At 42.5% G+C, this 23,973-nt stretch overlaps 1 protein-coding gene across 4 annotated transcripts in view; it reads left to right on the forward strand.

The window, feature by feature from the left end:
• The window catches only part of rad50 (RAD50 homolog, double strand break repair protein), a 152,783-nt gene that overhangs the window by 111,096 nt on the left and 17,714 nt on the right, over window positions 1-23,973 (forward strand). For all 4 annotated transcript variants that reach the window (XM_087995185.1, XM_087995186.1, XM_087995187.1 and 1 more), the window contains 3 exons: window positions 4,224-4,351; window positions 6,987-7,211; window positions 22,003-22,088. In XM_087995185.1, the coding sequence (XP_087851311.1) occupies window positions 4,224-4,351; window positions 6,987-7,211; window positions 22,003-22,088 (439 nt within the window). The remainder of the gene's footprint in view (window positions 1-4,223; window positions 4,352-6,986; window positions 7,212-22,002; window positions 22,089-23,973) is intronic.

The following is a 23,973-nucleotide window of genomic DNA, read 5'->3' on the forward strand; positions in this document are numbered from 1 at the left end:
CCTATCCACGGAAGCCCCAGATACATTTGAGGGATATCTTTCGTAGCAGCCCTGCAGATTCCAATTTGAGTTCGACACATTCAGACAAAGCCTGTTTTGTTTTCTTTGCATTTTTGATTTTTCTTCTCTCTTGCCTTTCTGCTTGCAGTCAACAGCACCTTCTGATCTAGGAGCATCCTTGCCTCATCTCCATTTTTTTGATCCCGGAGGACTAAGTCAGACTGACTAGGCCAAATGACCTTTTTCCACACTGTAGGGATTCTACAATTATATCCGAGTGGCACGGTTGCTCAGTGGTTAGCACTGCTGCTCACAATGCCAGGGACCCAGGTTCGATTCCAGCCTCGGGCGACTATCTGTGTGGAGTTTGTACGTTCTCCCCGTGTCTGTGTGGGTTTCATCCAGGTGCTCCGGTTTCTTCCCACATCCAAGGATATGCAGATTAGGTGGGTTAACCATGATAAATTACCCATAGTGCTCAGGAATGTTTGGGCTAGCTGTGGTAAATGTAGGGTTATGGGGATACAAGTTTTGAGAAGATTTGTGGCTCAGGTTGAGGTTCTGGATGTAGATTTGCTCGCTGAGCTGGAAGGTTCATTTCTAGACATTTTGTCACCCTGCGAGGTAACATCTTCAGTGAGCCTCCGGGCAAAGCACTGCTGATTATTCCTGCGTTCAATTTATATGTTTGGGTTCCTTTTGGTTGGCGATGTTATTTCCTGTGGTGATGTCATTTCCTGTTCCTAGGATGGATGTGTTGTCTCAGTCGAAGTGGTGTCCTTCCTTATCTATATGTAAGGATACTAGTGAGAGAGGCTCATGTCGTTTTGTGGCTAGTTGATGTTCATGTATGCTGGTGGCTAGTTTTCTGCGTGTTCGTCCAATGTAGTGTTTGTTACAGTTCTTGCACGGTATTTTGTAAATGACATTAGTTTTGCTTGTTGTCTGTATAGGGTCTTTCAAGTTCATTAGCTGCTGTTTTAGTGTGTTCGTGGGTTTGTGGGCTACCATGATACCAAAGGGTCTAAGTAGTCTGGCAGTCATTTCCGAGATGTCTTTGATGTAGAGGAGAGTGGCTAGGGTTTCTGGACGCGTTTTGTCTGCTTGTTTGGGTTTGTTGCTGAGAAATCGGCAGACTGTGTTCATTGGATACCCATTCTTTTTGAGTACACTGTTCAGGTGATTTTCCTCTGCTCTGTATAGTTCCTCTGTGCTGTTCATTGAAATAATATTCTGATGCAGCTTCATTTGTGGATGTTGAGATGATTGCTTCTGTAGTTCAATATTTGGTCCGTATGTGTTGTTTTCCTGCAGACGCTGGTTTGAAGTTGCCCATTGGCTGTTCACTCTACTGCGACATCTCGGAATGGCAGTTTGTTGTTGTTTTCCTCCTTCTTAGTGAATTTTATGCCAGTAAAGGTATTATTGATGGTCTTAAAGGTTTCCTCTAATTTGTTTCATTTAGTGATGACAAAGGTGTCATCCTCATAGCGGACCCAAAGCTTGAGTTGGATGGTTGGCAAAGCTGTTTGTTAGAGTCTCTGTATTACTGCCTCTGCTATGGGGATATGGTAGGGGGTTGCCTCTGGCTCTTCAAGGTGTCTGTGCAGACTTAATGGGCCAAATGGCCACTTTCTGCACTGTAGGGATTCTATTATTCTTCAACTTCTCCTGTCATCCATCTTTGCCACCTCTATTATGGACCTTCTTTTTGTTCCTGTCGCACCAATCCCTTGGTCAAAACCTGTTAAATTTCCACATTTTCAGGCATATGACTGTCATCGGAATTGTTTGTGGTTATCTGTGCAGCTGTTTCTGTAACCTTCTGCTTATTGCCAGGAATTTCTGGTTTTACTTAGTTTTTCACTAGATTCACATCTAGGCTTCAGACTAAGAGATGAATGATATTCCGTTTGGCAACTGCCCAATCAGGCAATGAATCTGTGGCCTCATTTCAGTGTGCGCTGCTGATGTAATTTTGCAATGTCTATTTTATGAACATTTTCTTGGAGTAAGTGCCCAAAACCTTTACTGACTTGCACCTCCTTTCCAGAAGATACTGATCGATGCGAGCTTCATAAATCAGACAGGTTAGATTGTCTGATTCAGTGTAACAGCCAATGTGTAACAGAGCTCAGTTCTGGCCTGGCTGTCATGCAAAGCTTCGAACAGAAATCTAAGCTGAATGAGTGAGTCTGCAGGCATTCTTTGATCCCAGCCCAGCAGTGACTGCAACCTTGTGTAATGCTATAATCATTCTAAGTGGCATTACCTAATCCGATTGAAACAGAGGCCGAGTTGTGTATCGCTGCCTGCGTTTGATCCAGCTTAGCAGCTGGGGAGTCGGGGTGCTAACTCCATCATGGAAGTTAATGATGTTTGGCTGCATCTGCTTTGGGTTGTATTCTGAAGTGCTGTATTTAGCTGGCAAAGCTATAGTGCTTCACACAAAGCAAAGTGTGTGAACTCCTTCACTCTCTGCAAATGCTGATGTAGCCAAAATCATAAGAAATAAGAGCAGGAGTGCACGTGACTGAGGGTGGTGGGGGCAGGAGTGCATGTGACGGTGGTAGAGGGGGAAGGAGTGCACGTGACAGAGTTGATGGGTGCAGGGATGCACATGACGGGGTTGGTGGGTGTAGAGGTGCACGTGACAGGCATAAGTGCACGCGACGATGGGGTAGGTGCAGGAATGCACATGACTGGGGAATGCAGGAGTGCATGTGGCAATGGGGGGCAGTGGGTGCAGGGGTGCACATGACGGAGGGGGCGCAGGGGTGCACATGACGGAGGGGGCGCAGGGGTGCACATGACGGAGGGGGCGCAGGGGTGCACATGACGGAGGGGGCGCAGGGGTGCACATGACGGAGGGGGCGCAGGGGTGCACGTGACGGAGGGGGCGCAGGGGTGCACGTGACGGAGGGGGCGCGGGGTGCACGTGATGGGGGGTGCAGGGGTACTCGTGACTGGGGGGCGCAGGGGTGCACGTGACGGGGGGGGCGCAGGGGTGCACGTGACAATGGGGGGCGGTGGATGCAGGAGTGCTTATGACGGAGGGGGCACAGGAGTACACATGGCAGGGGTGCATGTGACCGGGGGGCGCAGGGGCGCAGGGGTGCACGTGACAGGAGCACAAGAATCGAGCGTTTAGCCCCTTGACCCTTCTCCAGAAAAAGATTCATGGCTGATCTGATTGGAACCTCAAATCCCCTTCCCTACCTGACCCTGATGACCCATAATACTTTTGGTTACTAAAAAGCTATCTTATAAATATTCAAGGACTCTCCTGAAAAGATGGTAGAAGCAGAGGTCCAAAAACTCAGCCCACTGAGATGAGCATCAAGTCTGTTTTAAATGAATGACCCCTGATTTTTAAGCAGTGACCTTTCGTCCCATAAGGCAAAACATCCTCTTCCCGTCTACCCCCTCTAGCCCCTCAGGATCTTACATGTTTCACCCAAGTCCCTCCTGTTGTTCTAAACTCAGATGAATACAAACTCAGCCTGTCCAATATTTCCTCATAATACAATCCATTCATTCCAGATATCAGTCTGGTAAGCCCTCTATGAACGCTTCCTTCCTTACATCAGGTAACAAATACAATGCACGGTTTGCCAGATGTGCTCTCACCAGTGCCCTGTATAACTGAAGTATAACTTTCCTACTTCTGGATTCTGTTGCCCTTGCAGTAAATGATCAAAATCTATTAGCTTTCTTAGTCACTTGGCTGTACCTGCTTAACTTTTTCCACATTATGCTGCAATTGCCACACTTTTGCCCATTCATTTAACCTCTTTTTTTTTCGAGCTTTTTATGTGCTGTGGGTATCTTATTTTTCAACTTCGTGTCATCAGCAAACTGGGTCATCAAACCTTCTGTCCTCTCAACCAAAAATTGTTACTGGTTTGAATAGGCCATTCGGCCCCTTGAGTCTTCCTGCCACTTGGATTGTGGCCTTTTTTTCCCCTTTCCGAATTCTCCCACCCTAATCTCTGACATCCTTGTCAGTTAAAAACCGATATTCAGCCTTGATTGTATTTATTGAGCCAGTCTCCACTGCTTGTCTGGGAAGAGAATTCTTAAAAAAGAGTGACCCCCTCAAATAAGTTTCTCTTCACTTTGCAAGCGTACGTTTGTAGTTTTTGTATGTTTTTATATGTCAACCTGGTGAATGAATGCTGCACAAAATGATCATGGTTGTGTTATATTGCTGCCTCTTATAGCTTGAGGAGCGCTGGTTGCAGGATAACTTGACGTTACGGAAGAGGATGGAAGAATTGAATGTCGTGGAGAGCAAGAGGAAGGAGCTTTTAAAAGAGATGGGAGAGATGAAAGTAATGCATCTCAGAAAGTACGACAAAGCTTAAAATACACAGTACAGTCAGTGATGCTGTAACATGATGCTTGCATTTTAGTGTAATCCCACGTTATAGAAGAATTGCACTTTAGAAATAGAGTTTAAAGTGTTGGCAATGGAATCGCGTTTTAAAACATACATTTTAAAAGTTCGTTCTTTAGAAACAACCTTCCCAATTCGTCGATCGCATTACCATGAATTTGCGTTGACACAATATGAGTTATAGCAGAACAACCTGTGTTTCCGCAAATGTTGAATTGTTGTTGCCAATATTTAATGCCAGGGGTCTTCAAAGCATCCTTAAATTATGGTCGGAGCTTTATGTGAGTAGGCTGCCCCTGAGTAGATGGGAGCTGGTGTTTTTTTTTGGAGAGCATATAAATAACAATTGAGCTTTAAAACTGGATGGGTGCAGCTCCCACAACACTCAAGAAAACACCATCCAGGATAAAGTAACTGGGTTGATTGGTATCCCATCCACCATCTTAAACACAGTGGCAGCACTGTGTACCATCTACAAGAATGCACTGCAGGAACTTGGTCTACAAGAGCACCAACAAAGCCCATGACTTTGACCACCTAGAAGAATGAGAGTTGCAGATCCATGGGAATACCATTATCTGCAAGTTCGCACACCCCAACACCATTCTGATTTGGCAATGTACAGGGGTTCCCTGATTTCCGAGCATTTGATCACTGACCGCTTATCCTTTCAAATGCAATCTCATATACGATTATAACTTTAAAGACCTGGCATACAAACATTTCTTGTGCTTACTAATGGCTACTTTATATTGTCCTGTGATTCACAATTGAACACCAGAACAGAACCTGTTTGCAACCCGTGGACTTCCTGTATCACTCGTTCCTTCAGTGTCACTGGGTCAAAATCCTGGAACTCCCTCCCCTAACAGCTCAAGGATGTATCTACACCTCAAGAACTGCAGAGGTTCAAACAGACCATTCATCAATGCCTTCAGAAGAGCAATTAGGAATATAGCTTACCTCCACAAAGGTTGTCCGAGGATTGTCTCCAAAAGTGTGACTCCTGTTTGTTGGAGAAGATCTGGGTCCTAGTGTTAACTTTTTTTTTTGGTCAACAGTTTTTTTACCCTGGCAGACACAACTGAAAGCAGCAAAAGTTGAATCTCTGTTTTAAAACAACAATAAAATGCAAAAAAGCTTAAGAGATATTTTGTCAGCCTCTCCTTTCACTGACAGGATTCTCTTTATCATGAAGACTGTGCCCGTTCAATCTTCCACTGCAGCCAATCAATCATAAGTGGAAAAAAAAACTCTTCAGGAAATATAAAATTTTTCCAGAAGTTGAGGCAATTGTGCCTCCAAGATGGAAGATGATGTTGGGATTCCTAGGGATAATTTTGAGGTTTTTTTTTGTTTCCAAAAATGAGCAAGTTGGACTTGCTTAATGGGGACAAGAACAAATAGAACAGTATTTTGTTTTGTAAATTTTTTCCTGGATTCTAGGGAGTCCATGAGGAATTGTCAATTTTTAATAAAAAAGTGAAGCCGTATGTGACATTATAATTAGCTCTCAGAAATCGTGAAGAAGGAGCTTGCAGTCATATCGTCAGTTTCCCATCCTTGTAACATTCCAAAAAACAGAACAAATATTTGAGTTTTGGAGTGCAGTCATTGCTTTACGTTGGCAGAATTTGCCAGCAGATTTGTGCACAGCAAGCTCACAGAAATATTGACCTGGATGTAAGAGGAGCTTCCTGGCTTTTTACACGTTTTACCTTGTACTTGCATCTGAGATTGCTCAGGGTCAAAGGTTAACATCTCACAGGAAATTAGACTCCTCCAGCAGGGTAGCACTCCTTCAGAACTGCACTAACATTTCGGCCTAACCTGCATACTGAAATCTTAGACTGGTGTTTCCATCCATTAGGTTGGATTCAGACAAATATACACATGCTGCATGTGAGCAAACCCTGGCAGAAACAATTCAAATTAAGAGAGAAGCTTTTTCTAAATTGTGATGGGATGAAGACATCTCTGGCATTTGTTGCCAACGTTAATTGCCCTTGAAATGAGTGGCTTACTAGGACCTTACCAGAGGGCAATTCGGGCCACATTACTTTGGGTCTGGAGTCGCATGTAGGCCAGTCTAGGTAAGGATGGCAGATTTCCTTCCCTAAGTGATATTAGTGATCCAGATGGGTTTCTACAGCAGTTGACGACAATAATTTGATAGTCTCCATTACTTAGGTTATATATTTATATTTAAGTATTTGTCTTATATTTAGGAATATATATTTATATTATGTTTGCAATTTTTCAGATGTTTTCGTAATGGAGTTCAAGTTCCACCATTGTCAGATTTGAATTAGTGTTGACAGAGCGTTAGCCTGGACCCCTGGATTGCTAGTCCAGTGATATTATCACTCTGCCTCCATCTCCGTACCTCTCTGTACATCTCTGCAGCCTCATGAACCAATAAATAGCTCCATTTTCCTTTCTTCCGATTAAAATCGTTCATGTATTTATTCCTAAAATCTGATGTAGATAGCCATTCAGCACTTGATATGTTCCTGCCCACTCAGATTCATAAAAGTGTTATTTTTTTTCATTCGTTTTGTACAACAAGTGTTTTTTAAACTGGCAGTGAGCGGAAACAGCTGGAAGAACGACTGGAGGGCTTCAAGAAAAATCGCAACCTGGCTCAAGGGCGGCAGAAAGGTTTTGAGGAGGAAATACTTCATTTCAGAAAGGAACTGAGAGAACCTCAGTATAGAGACGCTGAGGAAAAGTTCCGAGAAATGATGATCGTAATGAGAACGACGGAACTGGCTAACAAGGACCTGGATATTTATTACAAGGCACTAGACCAGTAAGTAAAATCCTGTATTCCAGAATCTCCCAGACTTGCATGTTCTGTCCAGTGAAGGAAGTGTAATTATGAACCTTCTACCCTCAGCTCATAGTTTATAATATTATATGATGTGCTGTTCTTGCTTAGGTTAATGATATCCTAGTTTTCGAAAGAGACCTTGGAGAAAGTCCTGGAAAGGATATGATTCCACTCCTGTTTCAATACTTATTTCAACAACAACTTGCATTTATGTAGCACCTTTCAATGTCCTGAAATGAACCGAGTCATCAGCAGGGATGGCTATTTCAATGCAGTGGCCTGGAATTGCACCTTTCGGGATACAGATTTGAGGGCTCATTAAACTGGCCCCCTTTTAAAATTGTTGCTGATATATTTTTGCTGCTGTCACGAATGATCTTTATGTAGCTTTATCATTTATGCTACTTTCAACTTCCAAGGTTCTCCGGTACCAGTTTTGTCTGTGTAACAGTGAAAAATCATCACCCAGAGAGATGAACTGTCATGGGTGGGGTGGATGCTGCAGTTTTAGAACCAGAGGACAGCTTCAGAATAAGAGGAAGCCACTTAGGACTGAGTTAAGGAGAAATCAAGGGTGGTAAATCTGTCTGGCTCAGTCGTTGTGTATATTTGAGAGAGAGATTGACTGATAGATTTCCAAAAGTTAAAAATACCAAGGAATATTGGCATAGTGCAGGCAAATGGCATTGGGTTAGAAGAGCCACCTGTGATCCTATTGAATGGCACCAATGAATGACTACTGCTCCTGTTCTCTGCATTCCTGTCTTAGTGGGAATTTAGACTGGAGGAGGTTACGGTGATAGTGAGAGATTTGAAACCATGCGCAAGATTGGAAAATAAAAACACCTTTATTTTGCTGTCCAACTTTCGTACATATGGCATGACCAATACTTCAGAAAGAAATCTTTCACCCAGTCCGACCTGGTTTTAACATTGAGGACAATGGGATAATGAGAATAAACTGTTAGTGCAGCCCATGTCATGTTTGCTCAATGATTCCTAAATCCAATTAATTTAGGTTGGGCATGAAGCATGTTAGCCTTCCACCAAGTTACATTTAAATGTTAGTTCTGTGCAATGTTCTAACATTAAAAAATCATGCAAAAATTAAGGAGATTTCCAGAGAAATCAAAAACAAGAAAGGAAATTTAGCGGGTTAGGCAGCATCTGTGGAGAGAGAAAAAGAGAGAGACCAGTTAATGTTTTGAGTCCATTCACCCTGTGTCAGAACACGTCTTTCCTTTTTGAGTTATTTCCTAAGTCTGCAGTTTTTGTGGTCATCAGCAGAAACATAACTTTCAGGCAGAAGACCTGGCCATTCTCATTTTGGCTGCAAAGCGATCGGGTTTCACACAGCAAGAGAGTATTGAGATTTTCCTTACTGACATCGGAGATTGTGACGTGGCAGATTTGTGAGAACGGAAATGCTTTGTCACTGATGCCAGTGAAGGTTTACTTTAATCAGTGGAGATGGTAAGGCAGGAAAAAAGAAACCATTGTGGTGATCGTAAGGTCCCGCAGGAAGAAATGAAAGATTTCTTATAAATTTTTTTTAACTCTATCACATTTGTCACCCGGGCTTTCTCATCATGATCATGCAGATATGCTTCTAAAATTCAGCATAATTCAGAACAGGAAAGTACATGACTAGATATGTCACATGGTGCTAATCAATTCATCTGTGTAGGCAACCACACGGAATCAAAGAATGGCACAGAACCGAAGGAGACAATGTGTTATGTTGGCTTTTTAGATAAAGCTGTCCAATTAGACTGCAATTTTCCTGCAAATGTTCTCCTGTGCCTCTTCTGCACTGTTTGGTAGCCTGTAGTATATATCCAGCAGCATAACCCCTCCTTTAATGTTCCTTTATTCTAATAAACTAGGTACTTTCTTTGACTGTCAATTCAATCATCCCACTTTAGCTCTACAATGTAGTCTTCAGTAAATTCTGCCTTCACCAGCCACTCATCTCCAAGTCATTCCCGCTTTAAACTTGTACATGGTCTCTAAACCTGTGTTAGACTACTTCATGTTTGTCTACAATGCATTCCCTCCTGTTTCCAAATCGATATGCAAGCTTTTTATCTCTTCTAATCTCTCTGCACTTTTATTCCTGATGGCTTTTCCCTGACAGGCCAACTTAAACTGCATCCCTGGTTAATCTCTCATGTCACAGGTTAATCTTCCGACAAAAATATTAAAGTCAAAAAGTGTGGTGCTGGAAAAGCGCAGCCAGTCAGGCAGCATCCAAGGAGCAGGAGAGTCGACATTTTGAGCATAAACATTTCATCAGGAATTCTGCATTCCTGATGAAGAGCTAGTTATGCTCGAAATGTCGACTCTTCTGCTCCTCTGATGTTGCCTGACTGGCTATGCTTTTCCAGCACCACACTTTTTGACTTTGATCTCCAGTATGTGCAGTGATCACTTTCTCCTACAACAATATTACCCCAGGGATGCTGAGATGCAACTTGTTTAACTTGAACAAGTCCTTCCTGTCCCAGTCAAATTCCAATGCTTCAAGCATCTGAAGTCTACTCTCCTGCTTCAATTCTGTAGAAACATGTTTTACCCTACCTATTCCTATATTCAGTAGGTCATGCCATAGAGTCATAGAGATGTACAGCATGGAAACAGACCCTTCAGTCCAACCATGCCACTTGTAACTAGCCTGCCAATTATTATATTTCAGGTCTTGTACCTTCATTACCTTCTCAGCTCCTGAAACTGAATACAGGATCTCATCACATGCCCTTCTTCTGTCCTCAGTTCCCATGTGGACAATGACTTCTGGATGTTCCCTTGTACCCTTCCACACATGACATGGCCAGCACACTCTCAGAATACAGCATCTTCCAAACTTGTAAACACTACCATCTAGAAGGACAAGGGCAGCAGATATTTAGGAACACCACAACCTGCAAGTTCCCCTTCAAGCCACTCACCATCCTGTCTTGAAAATATGTTGTTCCTTCATTGTCGCTAGGTCAAAACCCTGGAGTTCCCTCCCTAATGGCATTGTGGGTCTGCTTACACCAAATGGTTTGCAGTAGATCACGAAGGCAGCTCACCACCACCTTCACAAGGGATTAATCTAGAGATCAGCAGTAAATATGAAATCAGCCAGCCATGAAAACATAATCAAAAAGTGCATGGTTCTTCTGCACCCTCTGAATTTATTAATGGGTGCGTTGCTGGTGCAAATTGATGTGTTCCTACAAACAGCAGTGACTAATCATGAAAAGATGTTCATTGCCCATGTAGCATTTTGGACTGTCCTGAGGCCATCAAAGGCAGTCAATTAGTACAAATCCATCTGGCAGCCTCTTTTCTCTCGTATTGCCTGGAATCAGTCCAATTCATAAAACAACAATGTTGGATTTACCACTTTATTGACATAAGCATTTGCAGTTTGGTGAAGTGCTCCATTAAAACAGATTGCTAGTGTCTATCAGACACCCTGGGCGTGTTGCGATTAACTGGAGGCAATGTGAGCAGACAAGATGGAGATGCGCTATAAAGGCTGTGGTAATATCCGCATGATTGAGGCCTGGACCTGGGCAGTGAGGAGTCCACTGGCAGCCAAGACTACCCACGCCCTGACCTCCTGAGACCTTTCTTTCGCTGCCCATATCAACCCTCACCCGGACGATTCCCCCTCTCACTTTCTGCCCTCTGTAAGAATCTTTTATAATTATAAAGGATTCTCCCTTATTCTTTCAGAGTATCCAGCTTGTTCATTCTCTCCTAGTAGATGTGACTTCGCAATGCTCATGTCATTTCTGTAGCTTTTCTACACCTTTTACAATGTTTTTAATGCCTTTGTGTAATCCAGTGATTAGCACTGCACACATTAGGCTCAACCATAGAAGCCTCACACACTGGTCCAATCCTCTGTTGACTCCGGAATGCTGCCTCTCCAACTCCACCCCACCCTCCCCGCCCCCAAAACTATGTCCCCACAGATTTTCTGCAGTTAGTAGATAATGAGAAGAAGTAAGTGTTGAAGTTACTCATCTTCCTTGTCACAGGAGCTAAAACTGATCATAATGCCCCAACTTGTTTGAGATCTTTGCTGCTAATTTTCTGGGAGAGGAACCTCAGGATTTGACAAGGTGGTGCACAATACACTGATCCAGCCATTGACCATTAGAAATCACTGACTAAACGCAGGTGTGGCTGTGCTGACAGTTGTTTAGTCACCCAGTTCAGGTGCATTATTGCAACAGGTGATCCAGAAGGTCAGAGTGCACCAGCATATGCCATATGAATGAGTATTGCTATCACGTGCTCAATAATTCTGTCAAACACAACTTATTTTACTGTTCAGGAATACAGTTAGCCACATATGGTTGCTGACTAATGTATTGGACAACATTGTGTTGAATCATAGGAAAATTATGAAAATGCACTCTTTTGTACAAGATTCCACAAATTACATTGAGTATTGAGAGTGATACTATCAACTGTTGAGAGAGAGAAGGACAATGCGAAGATAATGTTTTGTACTTTTAAAACATAATAAAACACATTTGAAAGAAAATTGTTTTTTTCAAGATTCCTAACTGAGGAAACACATTTTAAAATGGACTTTGTATATTTTTGAAAACTCAATTGATCATTCACAGCAATTTTAAGTCAAGGTTTGATTAATCAGTGAGATCTGTCAAAACAGGAAATGATAGCTGGTTTATGTAATATTTTTCTAATTTAAAGAACTGATAAAGCATCCTGATTATTAATCTTGTATTAAAATCTACATTTAAACAGTTGTGAAATGCTGAATGATCAGAAATTATGCATCCATTGATGGCACGAGAAGGCAAAGTCATCAATTTAAGTTTTAAAAAAAAGCTTCCTTTTCCTATTCATAATAGGTTTAATGGTATGTCTCCTTTCCCAAGAGGATTTCAGGATTTAGGGGGCATATCTTTAAGGAAACAGATTTTTTTAAAAGACATGAGAGGCAAATTTCTTACACAGAGGGTGGTTCGCATGTGGAATGAACTTCCTGATGAAGTGGTGGATGTGGGCACAGTTACAGTTTTTGAAAGACATTTGGATACGTAAATGAAGAGGAACGATTTGGAGGGAAATGGGCCAGGAGCAGGCAGGTGGGACTAGTTTAGTTTGGGATTATGTTCAACATGGCCTGGTTGGACCAAAGGGTCCATTTCCATGCTGTATGATTCTATAATCTTGAGTCCAAGTCTGGAGCAGCTTCTTTTTGAAAGGCAGAGTAGACTTGGGGGCCTACTCCTGCTTCTTATGTTCTTGTGTTGTATAAAAGATGCACAGTTACCAAAGATTACATATATGCATATTATTAGATCTTTTATATTCAAAATCTGTAAAGACATTTTTATTAATTTATGATGACTAAATCTCCTATACTGTTTCCAAACTGGGATCATGGAGGAACCTGAACTGATGCAAATGATGTTGAATGGCACAAATTCAAAAATTAGTAAGTTTAAATAAAATTATACATTAATACATTTAGTACTAAGGCTAGAGTCTCCCATTGAAATCCAGTGGCTAATTGTGAATTGAATGAATTCCAAGCACAGTCTTCAGGTCAAAAATTAAGCAAGCATTACTTGTTTGTCTACTGTCAACCACGTGCACACTGATCAGTTCAACTGGTTTCAGACTAGATACCCTGCAGTATGGAAACAGGCCCTTCGGCCCAACAAGTCCACACCAACCCTCCGAAGAGCGACCCATTCTCCCACCTATTTACCCCTGACTAATGCATCTAACACTATGGGCAATTTAGCATGGTCAATTCACCTGGCCTGCACATCTTTGGATTGTAGGAGGAAACCGGAGCATCCAGAGGAAACCCACGCAGAACTGGGAGAATGTATAAACTCCATGTAGACAGTCGCCTGAGGCAGGAATCGAACCCACGTCCCTGGCGCTGTCAGGCAGGAGTGCTAGCCACTGAGCCACCATACTGCCCACAAACGTACTTTTACTTACCTTAGTTCCATGTACCTCAATACCTTTACATAGCAAAACATTATTGATCTTAGTTATTATATTACCAATTGACCTGCAGATCAACTGCTTTTCAGTTTCACTTTTAGTGCCTCTGTGTCTCTGAACTAAATTTAAAGGTTGTGACCCTTGTTCTGGCTGCCCCAGTAAAGAAAATCATTTCTCTGCATCTCCCCTTTCAAATCCTTGACACTATTGTCATTGTCCTTTAATGAAAGGCCATGTTGCATCTTGTTTTAATTTGGGACCAATCAACAAGGCAATTCTGTTCAAAATATAAACTATCTTTTCCAAGTGAAGGGCAAACAAATGAAGGGGTTACGTGAGAAAAAAACTTTGTCACACAGCAGGTTGTTAGGTTAAGTGATGTGCAGCCTTGAAAGGCGGGCTCAATTGAGGCATTAAAAGAGTTTTTATTAGATTACTTAGTGTGGAAACGGGCCCTTCGGCCCAACTAGTCCACATCGACCCACTGAAGCACAACCCACCCAGACCCATTCCCCTACATTTACCCCTTCGCCTAATACTACGGGCAATTTAGCATGGCCAATTCACCTAACCTGCACATCTTTGGATTGTGGGAGGAAACCCACGCAGACACTGGGAGAATGTGCAAACTCCACACAGTCAGTTGCCTGAGGCGGGAATTGAACCCGGTCTCTGGCGCTTTGAGGCAGCAGTGCTAACCACTGCCACCGTGCTGCCCATTAAAATTTTTTTTTTTGTTTGCAAGGTTACTTGGATGTTAATGGTGTGTAGTGATATGGAGAATGGTTTAGGTAAGTGAGCCAGTGCAGGCACAGTGAAGGCCACCTTCTGTAATAAATCAATGTTTCTGCAGAAACCATCTAAGTGACAGCTGTATTTATGTTCACAGTGACTCAAATACTGATCTTGGAAAGTTAGCGTTTAACGTTCATCTGCAATATCCCCGAAGGAAATTGCAGCTGTATCTAAAATTGTATGAATGAAATTGTCAGAGAGAATAAGACATTGGTGTACTTACTGCAGACATTGGTAAGTACTGTACTTACTTGCAGCGTAACTCTAGTATTTCAAAGATAATTTGTTTTTATATGTTTGTCCAAGAAAAGCATCTTTGTTTTTGGCTTTGCAATAGATATGCAGGTTGTGCTGAATACTGTTTGTTTACCTTTTGTACTGTTAAATGACTTTGTGTAGTGATTCATGCATTAACCATAGATTGCAAAGGATGAGATGATCAAAGCAGGTAATGTGTGGTATTTTATCAGGAGTTCTCTATTTGATCTCTTGTGTGTCACTTCATTTACTTTTTTATTTGAAAGGTAATTGCCTGATCTGCTTTGCTGTTGGTGTAGGATAATCTTACTTGTGATGTTCCATTCGTTCTTGTGATTTGAGCAATGTTGGCAGGGCTGGCATTTGTTACCAAAGGACAAAATGCTGGAAAATCTCAGCAGGTCTGGCAGCATTTGTAAGGAGAGAAAAGAGCTGACTTTTCGAGTCTAACTGACCCTTTGTCAAAGCTGGCATTTGTTATCCATTCCTTGAAGTAACCAGCACGAGCAGCATGGTGGCACAGTGGTTAGCACTGCTGCCTCATAGCCAGAAACCGGGGTTCAATTCCCGCCTCAGGCAACTGTCTGAGTGGAGTTTGCCCATTCTCCCCGTGTCTGCGTGTTTCCTCCCACAGTCCAAAGATGTGCAGGTCAGGTGAACTGGCCATGGTAAATTGCCCGTAGTGTTAGGTGAAGGGGTAAATGTAGAGGAATAAGTCTGGGTGGGTTGCTCTTCGGAGGGTCGGTGAGGACTTGTTGGGCCGAAGGGCCCGTTTCCACACTAATTAATCTAATTTCATCTAACCAGTTTTGCTAGTGCACCTGAGCATCAGTTAAGAGTCAGTCACGTGGTTGTGGGTCTGCAGTCACTTTTAGGCAGACTGGGTAAGGTTGGCAGATTTCCTTCCCCACAAGGAAAACATAGAAAATAGGAGCGGGAGTAGGCCATTTGGCCTATTGAGCCTCCCCTGCTACTCACAATGATAATGGCTGGAACTCAACGCCATACTTTTGTTCTCTTCCCATACTTGTCGTTAAAGCTTCACCAATCAGGCAAGTGGAGGGTATTCCAACACACTCTTGATTTGTGCCTTGTCGCTGGTAGGCAGGCACTGGGGCTACAGAAGGTGAGTTAATCATCATAGACATCCTAGCTTTTGACCTCCTCTTACAGCCATGTTATTTATGTGACTGTCTTAGTTCATTTTCTGGTCATCCAAGATGATGATAGTGGGGGATTCAGTGCTGGTATTGACACTAAACATCAAGGGTATACAATTAGATTCTGGCTTGCTGGAGCTGGTCATTGTCTTGCACTTATATGGTACAAATGTTACTTGCCACTTATCATTCCAAACCCTGGGTATGTCCAGGTTTTGTTTCAAATGGATGCGACCTGCTTCAGTATCTGAGAAATAGTGAATGATGCTGAATATCATGCGATTATCCCTGAACGTCCCCACTTCTGATCTTATGAAGTTTGATTGTGTTCGCCGAGCTGGGAATTTGTGTTGCAGACGTTTTGTCCCCTGTCTAGGTGATATCCTCAGTGCTTGGGAGCCTCCTGTGAAGCGCATAGAACATAGAACAATACAGCACAGAACAGGCCCTTCGGCCCACGATGTTGTGCCGAACATTTGTCCTAGCTTAAGCATCTATCCATGAACCTATCCAATTGCCGCTTAAAGGTCACCAATGATGCTGACTCTGCCACTCCCACAGGCAGCTCATTCCATGCCCCTACCACTCTCTGGGTAAAGAACCTACCCCTGACATCCCCCCCCCCCCCCCCCCCCATACCTTGTAACACTCTGTTGTACCGGGGGGAAAAAGTCTCTGACAGTCTACTCTATCTATTTCCCTGATCATCTTATAAACCTCTATCAAGTCACCCCTCATCCTTCGCCGTTCCAATGAGAAAAGGCCTAGCACTCTCAACCTATCCTCGTACGACCTATCCTCCATTCCAGGCAACATCCTGGTAAATCTCCTCTGCACCCTCTCCAAAGCTTCTACATCTTTCCTAAAGTGAGGCGACCAGAACTGCACACAGTACTCCAAATGTGGCCTTACCAAGGTCCTGTACAGCTGCAACATCACCTCACGACTCATCAATTCAATCCCTCTGCTAATGAACGCTAATACACCATAGGCCTTCTTACAAACTCTATCCACCTGAGTGGCAACTTTCAAAGAGCTATGAACATACACCCCAAGATCCCTCTGCTCCTCCACCTTACTAAGAACCCTACTGTTAACCCTGTATTCCCCATTCTTATTTGTCCTTCCAAAATGGACAACCTCACACTTGACAGGATTGAACTCCATCTGCCACTCCTCAGCCCAGCTCTGCATCATAAGGACCTCTATCCAACTGGCCAAATTTCTCACTATCCCATGCCTCCTGACTTTCCGCATAAGCCTACCATGGGGAACCTTATCAAATGCCTTACTAAAATCCATGTACACTACATCCACTGCTCTACCCTCATCCACATGCTTGGTCACCTCCTCAAAGAATTCAATAAGACTTGTAAGGCAAGACCTACCCCTCTCAAATCCGTGCTGGCTGTCCCTAATCAAGCAGTGTCTTTCCAGATACTCATAAATCCTATCCCTCAGTACCCTTTCCATTACTTTGCCTACCACCGAAGTAAGACTAACTGGCCTGAAATTCCCGGGGTTATCCCTATTCCCTTTTTTGAACAGGGGCACAACATTTGCCACTCCAGTTCCCTGGTACCACCCCCGTTGACAGTAAAGACGAAAAGATCATTGCCAACGGCTCTGCAATTTCTTCTCTTGCTTCCCACTTAATCCTAGGATATATCCCTTCAGGCCCGGGGGACTTGTCTATCCTCAAGTTTTTCATAATGCCCAACACATCTTCCTTCCTAACAAGTATCTCCTCTAGCTTACCAGTCCGTTTCATACTCTCCTCTTCATCAATACAGTCCCTGTGACATCCTCAGTGCTTGGGAGCTTCCTGTGAAGCACTTCTGTGATCTTCGGCATTTATAGTGGTTTGAATCTGCTGCTTCTGGTATAAATGCCGGAGAAAAGATCACAGAAGCGCTTCACAGGAGGTTCCCAAGCACTGAGGATGTCACCTAGACAGGGGACGAAACATCTGCAACACAAATTCCCAGCTCGGCGAACACAACCACAACAACAAGCACCCGAGCTACAAATCTTCACACAAATTATGAAGTTTGAGATTGAGACACTACTGTGAGGAGTTCCTGCAGTCACACATCCTTGAGCTGAGATGATTGATCTCCAACAACCATGATCAATCCTTTGTGCTGTCCCTTACAGTTGCAACTGTCAGTTTTCTGCCAATTCCTATTCGGTCCAGATTTTTTAGAAATCCTTAATCTCGCATTGCCAAGATGTCACCCCACCTGTGGAGTTCAGCTGTCTATCTATAACCTGGAGCAAGTTTAATACTGAGGTCCGTAATCCTGGCAGAAACAAAACTGAGCAACAGTGAATAGGTTATTGCTTCATTGTCCTGTTGACAATCAATTCCGTTCCTTTGGTGATGATTGAGACTGTCAAGGAATACTCCTAAAAGTGTAGGATTTGTCCTGCATTACTGATTACACGAAGGCATCCCATTGTGAAAATGGCATCAATCAGGTGAGCGTACAGTTCCGACTGCTTTTAGATCGGGACTGTTTGTTTACAAATATTTGAAGGAATTTAATGTACAGTTTCGTACCAGTGAGTGTGCTGTTCAATGTCAGCAATAGATAGAGAGCTTTATTCATTGTCAGCATGTGAATTGGGTCGTGGGCAAATTGGAGAGGTAATGGCACAGAGTGGTAGTTGAGTTGACACTGAGTTGGCAGAGTGGCTGCATCTGGTGGGAGATATAACAAGTATGAGGGGATTGATGGAGGATGGTAAAATGGGTATAGGAATCTATCAAAGACATACAAATGGACTGTAAAAGCTTCAAAAGTAAATTCTGAAAAACATGCATTAAGATGAATGTGGGTTCATTAAAAGTAGTTAGGAGAATTTATAATGAGGAATAGAAAAATGGTAAAGAACCAATATGATTACCTTATGTCTGTCTAAGTTGAGGAAGTTTCAACAAATCTCCCAGTATTAGAGATCCAAGTGACGAGGGAGAGTGAGGAATTAAAGGAAATGAGTATTAGTAACAAGGTTGTACTGGAGAAATTAATTGGGCTGTAATTTGATAGGTTCCCCAGAAGTAAGTGGTTATAGTGATAGTGGGCTGAGTGTCAATACGTCCCCCAGTAAAAGTTGGCTGCAGAGATAGTTGATGCATTGGTAATCATCTGCAGAAATTCCATCGATTCTGGATTGAATCCTGCAGACTGGAAGCTTGCAAATATCAAACCAATATATTTTTAAATAAAAAAGCAAGGGAAAAAAACAGGAAACTACAAACCTTCAGTCAGTTTTGGGAAAAATGCTGAAGTCAATTATAAATGATAAATGGACATTTGGATAAAAATGATGTGGTTGAGTACAGTCAGCATGGAAATGAAAATTCATTTTTAAAAGGCCTGTTGGAATTTTCTGAAAATCTTCCTAACAAAATTGTTAAAGGAGAATTGGATGATATAGTATATTTGGATTTTCAGAAGGCTTTTGATACAGTATCCAACAGGAGGTACTGTTAAGTACTATAGCTGGAATGTTAGAGTCATACAGCACGGAAATAGACCCTTCGGTCCAACCAGTCCACGCCGAACATTTTCCCAAACGAAACTAGTCCCACCCACCTGTGCTTGGCCCATATCCCTGCAAACATTTCTTATTCATGTACTCATCTAAATGTCTTTTAAATGTTGTAGCTGTACTGGCAAGCACCATTTCCTTTGGAAGTTCATTCCACACACACACTACTCTGTAAAAACAAAATGTTGCCTCTCAAGTCCTCTTCTCATCTTAAAAATATACCCCCTAGTCTTGAAACCCCTAGGCTAGGAAAGGACACCTTCAATTCACCTTATCAATGCCTCTTATGATTTTATAAGCCTCTATAAGATTACCCCTCAACCTCCTACACTCCAGTCAAAAGAAGCCCAGCTTCTGCTTTATAACTCAAACCTTCCATTCCCGGCAATGCCCTGGTAAATCTTTTCTGAACCCTCTCCAGCTTAATAATAGTCTTCCGATAACAGAGCGACGAGAATTGGACAGAGTTGGCCTCACCAATGTTCTGTACACCCTTGACATGACTTCCCAACTCTGTTAGTCAAAAGTCTGAGGAATGAAGGCAAGCATGCTAAATGCATTCTTAAACAACATGTCTACCTGTGACACAAACTTCAAAAAATTATATTGTCAAGGTCTATAGTCTTTTGCAGTATCTGGTGCTTCGAGCTGTTTCTTTCAGTTCTCCAAGGTGCCCTTCAATAAACTGTGGATATTACCCCAACTCCAATCCTTCATCTTTAAAGACCATGTACTTAATCAGTCTCCAAAACCCACCACTGCATCTCCAGTCTCCTTAGGCATGTCTTATCAGCCAGATATCCTACTAGTATGGTGTAAAAGTAAAGTGGTATTTTACAAAAGCAATGTTTCAGTCACTTCATATACACACAGCTCCTGTATGAGACTACTTCCATTGTAAAACTGTCACTGCATCAACACTAATCTACAGTTACCCTTCCAGAGCCACTGCCTGAATTCTCCTGCTTTATTTTTCACAATGCGTTGTTAGATTTTACAAGGCCCGCCAGTTTTCAAAGGTTTAGAGCATAATAGGAACAAAGCACCTTCAAGGAATGAAGAGTAATAACCTTTTTTTTGAAAAAAAAAGTTGCAATGTCAGGTATTCTTTGTGCATAATTAAGTTTGGAAAAGTTGTATGACTCATTTCTGTCAGCTCTCAAAAACTACTTGAGTTTGGTTAAGAAGAAAACACATTGATTGCATCTTTTTGTTTGAATCAGATAAATATTCTGTCGACGATGTCAGGTTATTATGATCAGTATTTTGAGTCATCTCACAACCTCCAAAAGCTGAACAGTAAATGCAGGCAGTGTTAACACCTCTTAATCATGCGAGCTGCATCCACTAAAAGGTGGCCTTTGCATGATTTTCATTCTTTTGTTCATGAAAGTGGCACATCCTGATCTTAAGTTATTTCAAAACCAATCCTGTATCGGTGTGCAAAAAGCACTGCCAGGAATGTAAAGTGAATAAGAATGTACAAAATCGGGGTGGAAGACCCCTCCCTGCACCTTGCCAAGTGTAGCAGCATCGGAAAGATGTCTTCTATAATCATCTCAATTGTCCTTTTTTTAGAACCAATTTCCTTACCTCAAGACTTTCCCTCTAATTTCCCAGTACAATCGCTTCCACTGAACCTGCAACCACTTCCTCACCTGCTTACATCATACATTTGTCAAATTTTGCATGAATGAGCGTGTTCAATCTAAATGTTATTTACTCAGTCCTCTTTCACTTGTAAATGACAGTGACTATTCCATGCTATCAGGGAACTGCCGCTCCAGCTGAAAGCTATGAAACTGAAAGTTTGCCAACTTAGGCAAACCATCACTGTGCATGAATATATTGCATTAGGTCATTCATTGCCTGTTGGTCTAGATGGTAGACTTTATGGAAACACAAATTTCTATTGCTCATATGTATTGTCAGTCTAAAAACATGGTCCATACGAGATGTATCAAACTTACCTTTTGCTTTTAAAATGTTTGAATGCATTGTCAGTGAAGCCTGCCAGGCACAGTTCAAAGTCTTAATTATTCAGTAATTTGAATGTGTGATGCATGGCTCATACAGTATATCAGTGATGACTCTATCCATGTTTCTATAACTAATGAGGCTGATTGCACTTCAGGAAATAATTCATTTGAATGCAAGAGCTTCAAGCTTAGGATTAGTTTAGAGGCCATACAGTGTCACTTGCCTCTCCACCTGCCCTTTATCTGCCTTCATATTTGGGGATTGTAGTTTTCAATTCACTCATGGAAATTGTAAAGGAAGGTTATAGCGATTGATCAAACATTCATTGGGAAGAAAGGATACTTCAGACTGACCTATTGGAATCCAGCTCGATAGTATTCTCAGTTTCTGAAGCAAGTGCGAATGGGTCATTTTTATGCAGATCCTGTTGTGTTGCTTGAGCAGCATGAGTGGACTAATGCGCTGTAACAGCACGTTCAATCCATATATTGTGGGTGGTTATGTAAATCTGAAATGGGATTGAAACTCAACACTGAAGTTTAAAAGTGTTACTGTAAGTACATTTTCAGTATAATAAGTGATTTGCTATGTATCAGGGCCACTAGAATGTTAGCATATAGAAATAACAATTTCATCTTGCAGCAGTTGTAACAGAACAGGGTTAGTATGGTGGCTTACTGGTGTCTAGCACTGCCATGGACCCAGGTTTGACTCCAGGTGTCTGTGTGGAGTTTACACATTCTCACTGTATCTATGTGGACTTCCTCGGGTGCTCTGGTTTATTCCCGCAGTCCAAAGATGTGTAAGTTAGATGGATTAGCCATAGGAAATGCAAGGTTGTAGGGCATGGGTCTAGGTGGGATGCTCTTCAGAGGGACAGTATGGAATCAGTGGGCTGAATGGCCTGTTTCCACACTGTAAGCATTCTATGATTCTTGAAGGATAAGTTTGATGGGCACAAATAAAGTTTGGTTGGTTCCTGTGGTAATAATTTTGCTTTCCTCTCGTTTTCATTTCTCCTTCAGAGCCATAATGCGATTCCACAGCATGAAGATGGAAGAAATCAACAAAATTATCCGTGACCTGTGGCGAAGCACTTATAGAGGTCAAGGTACAACCTATAAGATGCCCTGCAGGTGGCGCTCATGGTTTCTTTTCCTAACATTGAATCTCAAAAAAAAATCGACAGGGAAGACAAATAAATGTGATTTTTGTCTATGGTCAAGAGAAAAAAATTAAAAGAAGTTGAGCTCTTTTGAGGTGAAAGGAAGAGTTCAGCATACTTTTAAACCCAGCCAGAGACACTGATGAGTTACTTTTTATGCCTCACTGAGATACACACTGGGGGTAAAACTCTGCTAGACTCCAGTGTCACAAAAGTTAAATATTTTAGAAAAGCACTCAAATTTCCCCAATTTATCTTTCGTTTAGACCTAGTTTAAAAGAAAGCCCATACCACCTTTCTGTCCTTGACAAGAACTTACTTGAAATGAATAGATTCTACCTACAAGAGAGAAATATAAAATGTCATAGAGTCATAGAGATGTACAGCATGGAAACAGACCCTTCGGTCCAACCTGTCCATGCTGACCAGATATCCCAACCCAATCTTGTCCCACCTGCCAGCACCTGGCCCATATCCCTCCAAACCCTTCCTATTCATATACCCATCCAAATGCCTCTTAAATGTTGCAATTGTACCAGCCTCCACCACATCCTCTGGCAGCACATTCCATACACGTACCACCCTCTGCGTGAAAAAGTTGCCCCTTAGATCTCTTTTATATTTTTCCCCTCTCACCCCAAACCTATGCCCTCTAGTTCTGGACTCCCTGATCCCAGGGAAAAGACTTTGTCTATTTATCCTATCCATGCCCCTCATAATTTTGTAAACCTCTATAACGTCACCCCTCAGCCTCCAACACTCCATGGAAAACAGCCCCAGCCTGTTCAGCCTCTCCCTATAGCTCAGATCCACCAACCCTGGCAACATCCTTGTAAATCTTTTCTGAACCCTTTCAAGTTTCACAACATCTTTCCGATAGGAAGGAGACCAGAATTGCACGCAGTATTCCAACAGTGGCCTAACCAATGTCCTGTACACACGCAACATGACCTCCCAACTCCTGTACTCAATACTCTGACCAATAAAGGAAAGCATACCAGACGCCGCCTTCACTATCTTATCTACCTGCGACTCCGCTTTCAAGGAGCTATGAACCTGCACTCCAAAGTCTCTTTGTTCAGTAACACTCCCTAGGACCTTACCATTAAGTGTATAAGTCCTGCTAAGATTTGCTTTCCCAAAATGCAGCACCTCGCATTTATCTAAATTAAACTCCACCTGCCACTTCTCAGCACATTGGCCCATCTGGTCCAGATCCTGTTGTAATCAGAGGTAACCCTCTTCGCTGTCCATAACACCTCCAATTTTGGTGTCATCTGCAAACCTACTAACTGTACCTTTTATGCTCACATCCAAATCATTTATGTAATTGACAAAAAAATAGAGGGCCCAGCACCGATCCTTGCGGCACTGCACTGGTCACAGGCCTCCAGTCTGAAAAACAACCCTCCACCACCACCCTCTGTCTACTACCTTTGAGCCAGTTCTGTATCCAAATGGCCAGTTCTCCCTGTATTCCATGAGATCTAACCTTGCTAATCAGTCTCCCATGGGGAACCTTATTGAATGCCTTACTGAAGTCCATATAGATCACATCTACTGCTCTGCCCTCATCAATCCTTTTTGTTACTTCTTCAAAAAACTCAATCAAGTTTGTGAGACATGATTTCCCATTCACAAAGCCATGTTGACTATCCCTTACCTTTCCAAATACATGTACATCCTGTCCCTCAGGATTCCCTCCAACAACTTGCCCACCACCGAGGTCAGGCTCACCGGTCTATAGTTCCCTGGCTTATCTTTACCGCCCTTCTTAAACAGTGGCACCACGTTTGCCAACCTCCAGTCTTCCGGCACCTCACCTGTGACT

Source organism: Chiloscyllium plagiosum, unplaced genomic scaffold, assembly GCF_037043375.1.
Source record: "Chiloscyllium plagiosum isolate Xiang-an unplaced genomic scaffold, Cpla_swu_hap1 HiC_scaffold_16, whole genome shotgun sequence".
Taxonomy (NCBI): Eukaryota; Metazoa; Chordata; class Chondrichthyes; order Orectolobiformes; family Hemiscylliidae; genus Chiloscyllium; species Chiloscyllium plagiosum.